This window comes from Nycticebus coucang, chromosome 16 (assembly GCF_027406575.1).
Source record: "Nycticebus coucang isolate mNycCou1 chromosome 16, mNycCou1.pri, whole genome shotgun sequence".
NCBI classification, from domain to species: domain Eukaryota; kingdom Metazoa; phylum Chordata; class Mammalia; order Primates; family Lorisidae; genus Nycticebus; species Nycticebus coucang.
This window is the reverse complement of record NC_069795.1, coordinates 8,451,988-8,466,502: the sequence shown is the minus strand read 5'-3', so window position 1 is coordinate 8,466,502 and position 14,515 is coordinate 8,451,988. Positions and strand designations below refer to the sequence as shown.

The 14,515-nt window shown below is 44.8% G+C and overlaps 1 protein-coding gene across 2 annotated transcripts in view; it reads right to left on the bottom strand.

Moving 5' to 3' along the window:
* Positions 1-1,762: 1,762 nt before the first annotated feature.
* VPS26C (VPS26 endosomal protein sorting factor C) overlaps positions 1,763-14,515 on the bottom strand; it is a 49,939-nt gene continuing 37,186 nt past the window's right edge. Inside the window, exons 4-8 of one of the 2 annotated variants that reach the window (XM_053565140.1) lie at positions 12,758-12,838; positions 11,782-11,856; positions 6,222-6,410; positions 5,857-6,009; positions 1,763-2,061 (exon numbers count right to left, since the gene is read on the bottom strand). In XM_053565140.1, coding sequence (XP_053421115.1) covers positions 2,050-2,061; positions 5,857-6,009; positions 6,222-6,410; positions 11,782-11,856; positions 12,758-12,838 — 510 coding nt within the window. In that variant the 3' untranslated portion in view covers positions 1,763-2,049. The remainder of the gene's footprint in view (positions 2,062-5,856; positions 6,010-6,221; positions 6,411-11,781; positions 11,857-12,757; positions 12,839-14,515) is intronic. The other variant, XM_053565139.1, reaches the window with a different exon arrangement.

Below are 14,515 nucleotides of genomic sequence, written 5' to 3'. Positions count from 1 at the left end.
TTCTGGTTTGCAGTCTCGCTGCTACTGAACTTACAGTTGTGGGCGGGTTTAGACGGGTTGAACACACGCGACCACTTGCCGGTTTTCCACGGTTTTAGTCCTCCTCTTGGGGTCCAGAAGTCTCTCGCTGACTCCCTGTATCCTCATAGGAGTGATGATAGGCAGTTCCCACCAGCCAGAGATGCCTGGAGTCCTATCTCCCCAGACTCACGGTGCCCAGATGCAAGGAAGCTGTTACTCGGCTGCCATCTTGCTCCGCCCCCCCAGCCCCCTAATTTCTAAAAAGGTAATTCAGACAGAATTCTGGTGAGCTCAGGCTGGTGGACCAGCAGACTGCTGGGTAGGTTCCTGAAACCTACGGTGAGCCAAGCCCCATTTCTGCCAAAGAGACATTTCCAAGACAGCATGTAGTTTCAGACCCACCATTCAGTCCTCTTTCCTTCACTTCCTCCTTCTTTTCCTCACATCTTGCTCTAACTAGAGAATCTGACAATGCTGAGCCTCAAACAACGGACGCCTCCAACTCTAGCCAGGCCAGTATTGGGACTACTGCTATCCAAGAGAGCCAGACATTTGAGTTTTAATAACTGATCAGGAGTTGTCGGGCCAAGAAGTAGAAAGAAATGGCCAGCTTGGGGCAGGTATCCGGGCCACTCAGGATTGAAGGCAATGATAAAGGTAGTAAGGAGAGCTGGCAGTTCTTCAGGTAGTAACTACTCTCTCAGGATGGCAGTCGTCATTATTTATATAATCCATATACTAAAGAAATCATATAGCAATATACATTTTTATTTTGTTAAAAATTATTTATTCTTTAATTTCCCAGAAAGTGTGGCCTCTCTATTTTCTGCTACTCAGTTTTAACACCTCATTAAGGACATAATTATTAATGTCATGTGAATAAAAGAGATAAAATAAAATAAAATGTATTTTCTGGGAACCAACTTTCAAATAACTCAGTAACTTTTGTAATTTCAATGGTGAAGCCCTGGATAAAGCAGTGCGTAGATAAGGCCTGCCTGCCTGAGCAGTACAAATCCCCACTGTTACAGGACAATGTGGAAGTTCGGCCCTGGAGGCCTTCAGCAGAAGCCTGCCCCCCCAGGACTACTGCGAAGGCCAGTTAGTGCACAAAGCAGCATGGGTTCCATCAATTGTGAGCAGGATTTGAAGGAAGAAATGTATTGCAACAGACTCACCATATTCTTCAAACCACAAAGGGAGACTGAGGAAAAACTGACTTTAGGCCAAAAAAACACCCTGGCCCAAAACATAGGTCCTTCAGATGGGTCAGATGCAGGCCAGGTTTATCTAGTTGAGGATATTTTCCTGGCACTATCCTTGGGAGAGAGGCCTTCACCACAAACCCTGGGGCAGGTCTCCAGTGGTTCAGGACACATCTAGTAACAAGAGCAACAGACGTGTATTTGTGCCCCTTACATAAACTCCATTTAAGTATAATCAAGAAATATGGCAGCATGAGATTTTATGTCAGTTCTGGAGACTTCAGGAGCATTCCTGCACTAGCCAGATCCCTTCAGTTCTATGAGAGTGAGCAACACTTTTTTTCTAGCTCCCTAAAAATTTTGAAGTTATGGTGAAAAATACAAGAACTACAGATTAGAGTAGACAACTACCTGCTGTCCCTGTGATCTCCTTATCTAAGAAAGCCCAAACTGGTGTTACAACTGTTTGTGCTCTAAAAGAACAGGTAAGTCAGGATCCACTGGAAATAACAATCCTGGAAACAGCATTAAGAAATCCTGTTAAATTTCACAGAAAATGTCTGATTAGAGGCTCTTGGTGGAAGCAGAAGTTTTGAGGAAATGAAGAAACTGAAACTTCAGGAGTCCCTGTCACTTCTGATGCAGAATAATGGTGAAAATGGGGATATGCTGCTGGCTTTAGCTCCCCACAGAAGTTGGATAACCTGCTGGACTTCCATGGGGCTGTGTGTGCTCCCTGCACCCTTCCTGGGCTAGATCCTGCAGAGCTTCAGTGGGAAGTTCTCCGTGATGAGGTGATCTGCCTGCAGCAGCACAACAATGTTCACTTCGAATTCTGGGAAGAAAAGAGAGGGTTCATGCTCACTCACACTGAGCAGCTCAAACCAAGCGCCAGCTCTGTCCGGGAGTGAGCCCCAGGCTCTATGGGTTTCTGTATTTATATCCCCTGCAGTTGTCAGCCTGACTTGCAGTAAAACCAATAAAGACAACTACACTGTGTCCGCTTTGTAAACTGAGTAACGTTCTATATTCTCATCAGGCTTCCTCCACCACACTTCCCTTGTCCTATTTCTTTACTAAAGGGGATACTCTAGAATCACTCCATTTGTATTTTTTGGGCTTATTTTTTACATTTCCTACAGTTCTGAATGGACTATTAGACTCTGAACCAGCCTGGAGCTATCTGGGTTCATGTTGCCAGTCATTGAGTGAGAAATGTCTTCAGAAACACAGTTTCATCCTTCCTCTGGATACTGGTAATGTACCTAGAACCCCTGTTTAACTGTTACCCATCAGCAAACACGATCTTTTCTCTACCCATCCAGTTGTGGGTGGGCTTTGCTGACCACAGGAGGGGTGTGTGTAGAGGGAGTCCCCTGAAGATGGGCCCCTGTCCTTCCCCAGTGTGAAGGTGGAGCAGGGGCACTTTGGGTGGGCAGAGGGTCAAGTGCCAGTGGGAACACCAAGCACCACGCTACAAAGCCCTGGCTGTGGAAAGGGGTTTAGGGTCAATGCCTGACCCGTGGCTGGGGCCCTCAGGATAACATCCCCATGGTGGGGGGGCTGCTGGGAGAATGGGGACCGAAGACCTTGTTCTTGACTAGGGAAAGCACCCCCAGAAAAAGAGGAAAATTAAAAAGCTGAGTGAGTTGGAACAAAGAAAAGTCAGCTAGTTTAAATTTAAGCTAGTCATTGCTAGCAAGCTTCCTGCCTTTTCTGAAATTCTAACCTGTTAGGGATATAGCTTACAAACACCCCTGTTGGGTCTGTGAGCACTCTGAGGAAAAATGGCCATAGAAGAGACTGTGGCAAAGACCTAGAAAGATACATTAACTGGGTCGTTTCCTGCCTAGTAAACAGGCAAAGCAGATACCAATTGTGGAGATTTGCATTTGCCTGGGGCAGAGACCAAGGGAGCAGCTCGAGCCCTCAGATATGGACAGAAGAGCTTATATCCCTTATCGCAGAGGAAGATCCTCTGTGGTGGTGATGGAAGGAAAATGCCTCCCTCCCACTGATTCCTCAGAGGAGACTAATGCCAGTGATGTTTTACTCCACAGGGAACTAGTAAAGTTTAACACCTCCCTAGAAATCTGTGTGTGAAATCTGATCTCAAGCAGGAGGCTCTCCCAATACAAGGCTCACATTTCAAATTTCTCAAGGCTATCCTTAAGGTTAATAATAATAAGGATAGGAGCTGATATGCTCAATCAGGGAAACTGCTGGTGTCTTTTCCATGCCTTACTCTTACCCTCTGGGCAAACAGACTCTAATAAAAGCAGAGTGGAGCAAACACTCAGTGCCATTACCAGAATCCCACAAACGGGCAGTGGACCCCTGAGCTCCCACTTCTAATTCAATTCTATGTCTCATGTCTCTTTCTTTACCATCGTTTCTAACTCTGTATTTCTTCAGTAGGTCACTGCCAGTTTCCACAGGTCTCCGAGGACTCTGCTCCCAGGGCAGGGCCATGACGAGGGGTGGGGGAAGGCGCTGCCCTCTGCCCAAACACCAGCCATGACAGGAGTTAAGCACCAGCAGCACAGTCCTCTATCTTCTCTTACTTTGTCATCACTACGCTAGGACCACTACTCTGGGCCCTTCCCACTACCTTCCCTCCTACTGTTCCTCCACCCATCTTGCTTTGCCCTCTGAAGGCAGGAGGCTACTGACAGGAGAGGACAGGGAACAGGCATGTTAGGGTGCTGGCACTCGTTTTCCTTCTCAGCAGAAAACATTGGCCAAACATCTGTGTCAGGATGACCATTCTACCCATGCATGTGAGTTCCCAGTCTCAGCCTGACCATGCATCTGAGGTCACTTGTGGTCCGCACCAGCACAGGTGAGGAGGAACATGTAGATGTGCTGAGCCTAATGCAGGACACAGTGTCTCCTCCTGACCTCCCTACCTAGAGGAAGCCAAGCCATTTTGATTCACCGTTCCCCACCCTGAGACTTGGAGCCTAACCTCAGCCAGCCTTGCCTGGTCTCAGTAGGGGCACAAGGGCACTGCAGTGCTGGTGGTCACAGTTGCCCTTGCTCCAAATTTCCCTCTTCTGCCAAGGGGAACAGCAATCCAGAGCCCAAGAAGAGACTGCAGCCACTCAAACAGTGATTACAGATCACCTATTTTCTGTAGAGACCTCCCAAACTAACAACATCTGTCATTTTTCAAGTCCTAAACCATGCAATACTAGGGCACACGGACCCAAGTACTACTGATTCTTAATGGTGGAATGGGGCACTGTGTACATGTAGAATCAGAGGTACCGTGTTAAACACTATATGGATACTTTGTCAGATTTGCTGCCTTTGAAAAATTCTGATGAATCTAATACAAATAACATGTAAAATGTTTAGTATAACAGACAAAAAAATTCTTTTGTACTTTTCTTAAGTTTCTGTAGGAAAACCAAGCTGAGTAATCAACAGACAAGATCCTCCACCTAAACTTGAGGTATTCTCAAGTAAAAAATACAAACTTTAGAATAACACATGTAAAAGGAAAACCCATGTGATGCCTGTCACAGTGGGAGCAGTTCCAGGGTGGCACGTTGGGGCTGGTTGGAGGGCTGTGGCTGGGTGTGGAAACGGGGCTGAAGGTCAGGGACTCACTCTGCATTTGAGGCCCTGGTACCTCTGGATTTTATACTTTGGGCATATACTAATACTATTTTATTTGATAATAATCATACATAGTTTTTGAGAAAAATCGTGGCACCTTAGCTTTGGTCCAGTTCGACTGTCCATGGTGTCTTTCAGCAGACCCTGCTGTCCTCTTGCCTGTATGGTGAACAGCTATATCTCCTGCCCTTTCTCTTACTGACATACACATCCTGACTCATTAGGCTCTTGCTATTACAGTTCATATAAGGATCAAAGGAACCCCATAAATATTAAATTGTGCCTCTACTCAACCGGGCTGCCCTAGGACACAAGACAGGGTGTTGGTCTTGCTCAGGCTGGTCTTGAACCTGTGAGCTCAGGCAATCCACCTGCTTCAGCCTCTCAGAGTACTAGGATTATGGGTGTGAGCCACTGCCCCGGCCCAGTTTCCATTTCTTAATGAAGCAGTATGACGGCAGAGACAACTACTAAACACCCAAGTGCATGGGATTTACCAGTGAGTTTCATGTACAGGGAAAAAGTAGGACATGAAACTGTGACATGATTCAGATCATGTGGTTGAAGTACTTAGATACCAATTTGTGGAAAAATAACTCGTGCCATCCTAAGCTGGCAGAGCTCAAAGCATTCACACACTCTGGGACTTTCACACATTCTGGATATCCACTCTAAGGCGACCCTCTCAGTGAAGATGGCCTCACAATGCCCATGCCTCTCATACATGTTAGCTTTCCTTACAGGACTTGATGTCACCTGCCCTAGCCTACAGTGACGTGGGGACAGTCTGCATCCCTACATTCCAAGGAGCCAGGACTGTTCAGAGTTGTCTCCTCAGTTATTGGCACAACACCTTCCTGATGAGGTTTTGCTGAGTGACTGAAAGACAGATGCCTGCATGCTGTGTGACCATGGCAGGTCCTGGTACCAAGAGGCCCTTCCTAAAGACCCTGCCTTTCACAGAATCCTAGCAGGCCCACGGGGGATGGAGCTGAACACAGCTTACCCACTTTGAAGTTGGTGGTCTCCAGTGTAGGGCAGGTGAACAGCCTGGGGAAGACCATGTATATGGGGACAGAGAGGCTCCTACAAACATCCCCATCAGCAATCTGGATATTTTGGATCTCTGTAGCATCACGGGCATAGCCTTCTGCACACCCTGGAGAAGGGAGAAACACGGTCAGGAAACAGCAACAGTCAGAACAAGCTAACCCAGACCTTGTATCAGTACACTCATCTACTTTTCTATTTTGCTCTATAGGATTCTAGAGAGTTCCCTTCCCTTCCACATTTCATTTTCCTCAAACATATTTATTGGGACGGAGAGGCACACTCTTTCTTTCTTCCCCTCACATCCTCTTAACTGCTGACCATGTGATGGAGGCAGAGCCACCGAGACAGGCCCTCACCACAGGTCTCCACGCGCACCAGCTGCAGCTCTATGCTTCTGACGGCGGCCTCTGAGCTCTCCACCACCAGCTCTCCTGTGAGAGGCTGCGTGATGACACAGTTCGTTGAATTGAGATGTCCTCTGATGAGAAATTTGGGGAGTGAGGCTCTCTAAAACAAAATGAAAACAAATACCTCAGGAACTGAAGGAAAAAGGAAAAATTATTCACTAGTTACTTTGGTACAAATAAAAACTGGAAACAAAGTTGTGTTACATAATCCACTGGGACTCTGTTTTACAAACTGGGAGAAACAAAGGTACTTACATCTTTCTGGATTATTAACAGACTGACTGATTCAACTCTACATTTATGTAAGGCACCTAACTACACTTCTTATACAGAATGACCAGGCAGCTCAGAGAATTCCTAGTTGCCTAGACTGAGATGTGGAGAGGTCCTTTACTAAGCAGTAAGACATCAAAAAATAAAGTCTGAGGAGTTGCCATAGGTGTTTAAGAACACTCACTTACTTTCCAATAAATGGTGCTAGGAGAGCTGCATAACCACATGTAAAAGACTAAAAAACCCACACCTTTCACCACTTACAAAAATTGACTTAAGATGGATAAAAGATTTAAACCTAAGACATAAAAATGATAAAAATCCTAGAAGAAAACATGGGAAAAATGCTTAAGGATGTCGGCCTCAGGAAAGTTTATGAAGAAGACTTTACTAGCAATCAGTGAAGAATAACAAAAATAAACAAATGGGACCTAATTCAGCTAAAAAGTTTCTGCACGGCGAAGGATACAACAATTAAAGCAAACAGACAACCTTCAGAATAGGAAAAGATATTTTCGTGTTACAAATCTGACAAAGGGTTAGTAACCAGAATCTACAGAGAACTCAAATAAATCAACAACAAAAAGTACAAACAATCCCATCTATCAATGGGCAAGAGATACGAACATAACCTTCTCTGAAGAAGACAGAGGAATGGCTAACAAACATATGAATAAATGTTTATAGTCCCTTCTCATCAGAGAAGTGCAAATTAAAACCACCCTGAGATCAATCACCTAACCCCCATGAGAAGAGCCTGCCTCACAAAGTCCCAAAGCTGCAGATGCTGGCGTGGATGTGGAGAGAAGGGAACACTTCTACACTGCTGGTGGGACTGCAAACTAACACAGCCCCTTTGGAAAGAAGTATGGAGTTCCTCAAAGAACTCAAAATAGACCTTCCATTTGACCCTGCAATCCCATTACTAGGCATCTACCTAGAAGAAATACCATTTTGTCATAAGGACATTTGCATTAGATTGTTTATCACAGCTCAATTTACAATAACCAAGATGTGGAAACAACCTAAATGCCTATCAACCCAGGAATGGATTAACAAGCTGTAGTAGATGTATACTACAGAATACTACACAGCCATAAAAAGATGGAGACTTTATATTTTGTGTATTAACGTGGATGGAGTTGAAACACATTCGTCTTAGGAAAGTATCACAAGAATGGAGAAGCAAGTATCCAATGTACTTAATGCTACTATGAAGGCAATTAAGAATCTAATATACACCCACACGAGAGAAAAACTCAATTCAATTCAAGATGGGGAAAGGAGGGGGGATAAGTGTGCTCCCACTTAATGGGCACAATATAAGGTTATATGGCACACCTCTTGGGTGTGGCACACAGCTACAACAGGGACTCTACCTAACAAATGCAAACATGGCAACCTAATTGTATCATCACATTAATCTGAAAAAAAAAAATCACTGAACCTCATAAAAAAGGAGGCTTTAAAATTATTATCAATTTAAAGATGTCCCCAATTATATAATTTTTAAAAACTAAGACATTATTTCAAAAAAATAACTTCAATCCTTGATGAAAAGCCTATGGACCTTTCATCTGTAGACATCGCAAGTGGTCAAGGGCAAGTGAAGATGATCTTGGGGAAAAACAGACCTAGAGTTAGAGACAGTTGTTCCAGCAGTCCTGACCTCTGACTGTGTCCCAATTCCTGAAGGTATGCCAGTTCGGCATACCACTGTCCAAAATCAACAGAATGCAAGCCACACGTGTGAATTACATATGTAATTTAAAATTTTCTAGTAGCCACATTAAGAAAAGACAGGTTAGGGTGGCGCCTGTGGCTCAGTGAGTAGGGCGCCGGCCCCATATACCGAGGGTGGCGGGTTCAAACCCAGCCCCGGCCAAACTGCAACAAAAAAATAGGCGGGCGTTGTGGTGGGCGCCTGTAGTCCCAGCTGCTCGGGAGGCTGAGGCAAGAGAATCACGTAAGCCCAAGAGCTGGAGGTTGCTGTGAGCCGCGTGTGATGCCACAGCACTCTACCAAGGGCAGTAAAGTGAGACTCTGTCTCTACAAAAAAAAAAAAAAAAAGAAAAAACAGGTTAAAATTTACCAGTGTATCCAAAATGTTATCACTTCCACACATTATCATGAAAAATATGAATATTTTACACACTCTCCTTCTATTTCAGATTAATATGAAGGTACAGACAATTAAGTTACATTTGTTGAGTCCCAGTTGCAGTTTACCCCTCCCCCTTACCTTGTGTGCATTAGTGAGAGCACACCAATACCTCTCCCTCTTTCCTTATTGCCCCACTTCCCCCTATGTGAATTTGTGTTTTTCTTTTGTGTGGCCGTGTATTTGTTCATCTACTGGTTCCATATTAGTATTGAGTACATTGGATACTTGCTTTTCCATTCTTGTGATACTTTACCCAGGAGAACATTCTCCAACTCCATCCAGGTAAATACAAAAGATGGAAAGTCTCCACCTTCTTTTATGGCTGAATAGTACTCCATGGTGTATATATGCCACAGTCTATCAATCCATTCATGGGTTGATGGGCGTGTGGGCTGATTCCATATCTTGGCAATTGTGAACTGAACTGATAAACAATCTAGTGCAAATGTCTTTCTGGTAAAATGATTCTTTTTCTTTTGGGTAGATACTAGTAATGGGGTTGCAGACTCAAATGGAAGGTCCATTTTTAGCTCTTTGAGGATTCTCCATACTTCTTTCCAAAGGGACTATATTAATTTGTAGTGTAAAAGTGTTCCCTTTTCTCTACATTCTCCTTTTCATTCTGGTCAGTATTTACACTGACAGCTCATCTCGGCTCAACCCAGCCACATCTTAAGGGTTTGTGGTCACATGCAACTATGGCCTTCAGACTGGGCATTGCAGCCTAGACCTCTTGAAGAGTGAGGGGCTGTGGGCCTGGGGGTCCCCAAAGGTATAGGCCTCTGAAAAAATCTCCACTGAAGACAGAGTTTTAAAAATAATGAAAAGTAAAAGGAATTACTTGTTAAGAAAAAATTTAAAAGGTAGCAGTTCACATAAAATTCTTTTAGGCAACTGATAATAAAGAAAAGCTTTCAAAGTCCAGCTCAAAATACTGACTACACATTCATTTTTTTCCTCTTTCAATGGCGTATTAACATTGTATGGGTTTTTTTTTTTTTTTTGGTCTATTTTTTGAGTCTTGTCTCCAGCCTTCCTGTAGTTTCTATAAGCTATTTTATATCCTTCCAATAAATCCCTTTTTTACTTAAAAAGCAAAATAAAAAACAGTGATATTTTATGGATAAGTCATTTGATTTGCTGTATGGGTTATTTTCTCATTTCCAACAATGAATAGGAAAGACTATCTTTTTGTGTGTGTGTGTGCAGTTTTTGGCTGGGGCTAGGTTTGAATCCACCACCTCCGGCATATGGGACTGGCGCCCTACTCCGTTGAGCCACAGGCACCACCTGGAAAGACTCTATCTTTAATAAACGTTCTTTTCCTTTTATAAGTAACTCTATACCTAGGCTAGCTGTAAGGAAGCCTCCACAAGACAACCCCAGTGAAGCACATCTGTCAGATAAAAGTGGATTGACAACAGGCTCGGAGGATTGCCAGGGACTCCAGTCTTGCTGTTGACAGCGAGAACAATGAGGGCAAGTGTGCCTGGCGGGGCCTGGGGAAGGGCAGTGGGGGCACCGCAGGAGAACTCCCCGGAGGGGTGAAGCTGCGGAAGCCTAGCACCACAGCGTCCCTCAAGAGGACCTTCCACCTGGGAGACTCCAAAAGCACTTCAGGGCAAGGCAGCAAGCTTCCAGGCCCAGAGGACAAGCTTCCTGCATATACTTCCCTGCCCGGTCAGCACTCAAGGCCAACCCCTCTGTCGACCTGTGCTTACGATCACACAGTCTCCCTGCGGCTAAGGATACAGTCTCTCCAACGGTACCATGCATATTAGATCTTGTCTATAAACATAAACTGACAACCAAGAATCAATAACCGTTTGAGGAAAATAAAGACAAGAGAAAGAGGCAGGGACTCAACAAACAGAAGACGCAACCCCTGGGAAGCAATCAATACAGGAAACAAATGAAAGGTCCTGCATCTGTAATAAAAGGTGATGCCGCGAAGAAGAAATAGTGCTTGGAAGTGGCGTCACATTATTGTTGAAAAACACTTCAACACGTGGGCAAAAGAGGTGGGAGGGAAATGGGAGTGGCCCACTGGGGTCAGGTGCTCACAGAACCCGGGGAGGGAGAGAAGGGAGTGGACAAAGAGTGGCTGTTTCCTCCCTGTGCCTCCAGAAAAGCTCCTCACGACATGCTCCTGCCCCAACTGTCCCTGCTGAGGGATGAGGCCAGCAATCTCCCCAGTACCCCAATCTTCCCAAATATGACCTTAACCCCATTCTAATCAATATCGGCAAGAGTAACATGCAAAAAAAGAAGAAAAATTATGTCCAGAAAAAAATGTAAGAATTCACTGCTTAGAGGCAGATACCATTAAAAAAAAAAAAAAATACTCTGGTGAAAATTGATGGCAATGGGTTAGAGCACTAGACCAAGGAAGCCAGACACAGTTTTGGACTGGGCCTAATTAACTGCTCTGCCTGTGCAGCCCACGTGGCCAGCTGGGGATCAACCAGGGACTGCCATCGAAAACTAGAGAGGCCTTGACTGGATGCAGGGCTGTGAGGAAGCCACCACTGAGGAACAAGCACATGCTGACCACCCTCTCTGTGATACAGAGGCAAGAAGGGGAAACTGCAAACTCAACACCAGGAGCAGACAGCACACGGCCACCAGGATGGGCAGCAGTGAGACTCAGGGCCCAAAGGCACTCAAACTGAGAGAAGACAGGAAAAAGTAATGAGCACACACCCTCCTTGAAAAACTTGTAAAAAGCATTTTTCTAAGCTTCTTTTTTTTTTTTTTTCTTGCAGTTTTTTTTTGGCCGGAGCTGGGTTTGAACCCACCACCTCCAGCATACGGGGCTGGTGCCCTACTCCTTTGAGCCACAGGCACCGCCCTTTTCTAAACTTCTTTACTGAGCTTAAAAAGGAAATCAAATTGAAAATACAGACACATTTGAGTACAGACAACAGTCAGGAGTTTCTTCTCACTGATGACTTCATTCTCAAACAAAAACTGGGTGGCAGCTGGGGTCTAATTACTAGGAAAATACACCTGGCCAGCATGTGGCACATGTTACCTCTTTGACGTTCTGTAAGGTTTCAGGTGTGATGGTGAAGTCCACAGGACTTGGAGTCAACTTCCCCTTCTGAGGCTAAAACGAAAGATACAGCCAGAATCAAGAGGGCGCAGGCCCAGAGTTCTACAGGACAGACAGACTTCCCTCCTTTAAAACACGAGCGGCAACCCAGTGAACCCGGAGGGATTTGGAAGGATGGAGAGGCAGGATACTTGTTTTCCAAACAGAGTTTTGCCAGAAACACTGTGTTCTTTGTCTAAGTTTCCTATCCCACTGGGACACAGTTTCTCATCTGTAAAATGAGGGGACAGACGTTCTGAACTCAAAGGTAACGTAACTTACAGCTTTATAATTTTAAAACTAGATCTAAGAACTAGTTTCTGGGAGGTATTTATTTAAATCTCTCAGATTAAGAGCTGACACTGGAGGGTCTATTAGGTGCCATTGGAAATGGCACCGTGACTCCCAGAGGTGTTCCTCCCACCTCATGAAAGGTCCTACTCCACAGATCAGGGAAGTGAGGCACAGAGAGCTCCATGACCACCTGAGAGTCAAACCCAGTGCTGTCTCTCGCTGAGCTACACAGCTCTCTACTTGCAAGAATCACACGTTAGAAATGTTACTCTAACATCGTTAACAGTGACCATATTATGTAGAATCCATCAATACAGACCAGCTTCATTAGAGCCTGCCTGGCCACCTTTTTACTCAGGGGCTGGGATCCAAAGGGCCATGGCTACTATGACATGAAGGGAGCCAGGTAGAAAGGTGCTGACCAGCATGTCACAAATGTGGCATCTTTGGGCCCATGACACCAGCTGGGGGACGCTGGGCCAGCAGGAATGATGCTCATGCTGCTCACTGTCTTTGAACCATGGAACAGTAGGAGGCAAACTTATTAGCTACAAATAGGGAAGACCCTGGACTTTGCCGGAAGGTCCTGCTATTCAGCACCAGAGCCCCCAGTGCAGCTTACAGCAGAGTGAACGATGAATTCACAGGTCTTTGTCAAGTCCTTGGCCAACAGAGACCGCTTCATGTCACAGCGCAGCGTATACTAGAGAAGAAAGTTAAAAGGTCACTTTTAGCAGGATTTGCTTTCATTTTGGCATTCCAGTTAAAGAGAGAAATCAGTCATCATATTTTATGGAAAGTTTGTTCAACTAATGTATAATGTAAAATGAATACAAAACGGGGAGAGTTAATGTTCAAAATAAAGGCATTTCTATAGAAAAAAAACCCTTTAAGTTTATTCTTCAGCAGATTCCCACAGCCATCCTTGTAGTGGGACCTACTGGCCTGATCTATGGGATAGGGAAAGACCAGAGTAGTAAGATAGGGAAAGCAACACATTTGAGCAAAAGCTGGTTCAAATCCAGACATCTGTCTCACAGCATGAGCCCCGACAAATAACCTGGCTTCCTGGATCTTCAGCTTGCCCGTGCGATGGGCTGTTAGTACCTGCCTCAGTGACAGTCAACTGAGAGAAGGTGCACAAGCACTTAGCACAGGGCCTGCGCATAGTGCACTTAGTAAAACAGCAGCTATTTTGTGAGCAGGATCAGAAAACAGTAAGGACTGGAAACCCCTAGAATGGGAGCTAGCATGTCCCAAACCTCTGCTCTCCACTTGTCCACCTCTGAGCACCTGCTCTGTGTGCAGAGCACTACACAAAGCTCCACTGCCAAGCTCAAAGTCACATCCTGTCCTCACAGAGCTGCTGGTCTACTAAAGAATATGTAGTCACAGTGTTAAAAACCCTCCAAGGGACCTTAAAAACTACCTCTTCATATTATAAAGAGGAATGAAGGAAAGGTTCTTTTTAAATTTTCATTTTGGAAATTTTCAATATACACAGGCCAGGTATGATGACATCCAACCTAGCCTCACTGCTCCTGTGGATAGTTCTATGATACACTATCCCTCTTTGGCTAAGTCAATTTGAGTTGGATTTCTTGTAAGTAAAAGAATGTGAATTATAGGCATCAACTTTTGGCCACTATTTGTTAAGTGTGAAAGCAATAATTAGTAACACAAGGCAGCCTGTAATAAGGGGGGAGGGAAGAGGGTTGAGCAAGGAAGAAAATGCTGATATTATGTTCTAGGGATGGGTGTTAAGCTCAGGCTACCTCAATTAATTCTAACAACATAAAAATTGTTGGGCTGGCTCAGAGCCAGCCACATACCTTGAGGCTGGTAGGATCTAACCCAGCCTGGACCAGCTAAACAACAATGATGACAACCTCAATAGAAAATAGCCGGGCGTTGTGGCAAGAGCTTGTAGTCCCAGCTACTTGGGGGGCTGAGGCAAGAGAATCGCTTAAGCCCAAGAGTTTGAGGTTGCTCACAGCACTCTACTGAAGGTGACAAAGTGAGACTCAGTCTCAAAAAAAAAAAAAAAAAAGAATTATTGGGCTAATATAAGGATAGTCACCGTTAATTCTAGCACTCACTTAGCACATCCATGTGCCAGGCACACTGGGCCCAGCACTTCAGACAATTTCCTCATTAATGATCTAGGAGACAGGTTGGGAGGATGTTCCAAGTCAGAGACAGGATTTAAATTTATGCCTGTCTGTTACCAAAACTCATGCCCTCAATCCTGAACGAAACTCTGTGGTAGAGCTGTAATTCAAGCCTAGATCTGTCTGCTGTAAAGTCCTGGATCTTTTCACTTTATCATCATCTTCCCCAAGCACTAAAGATTGATGCAGGTGGTATGAGAAACAGAAGG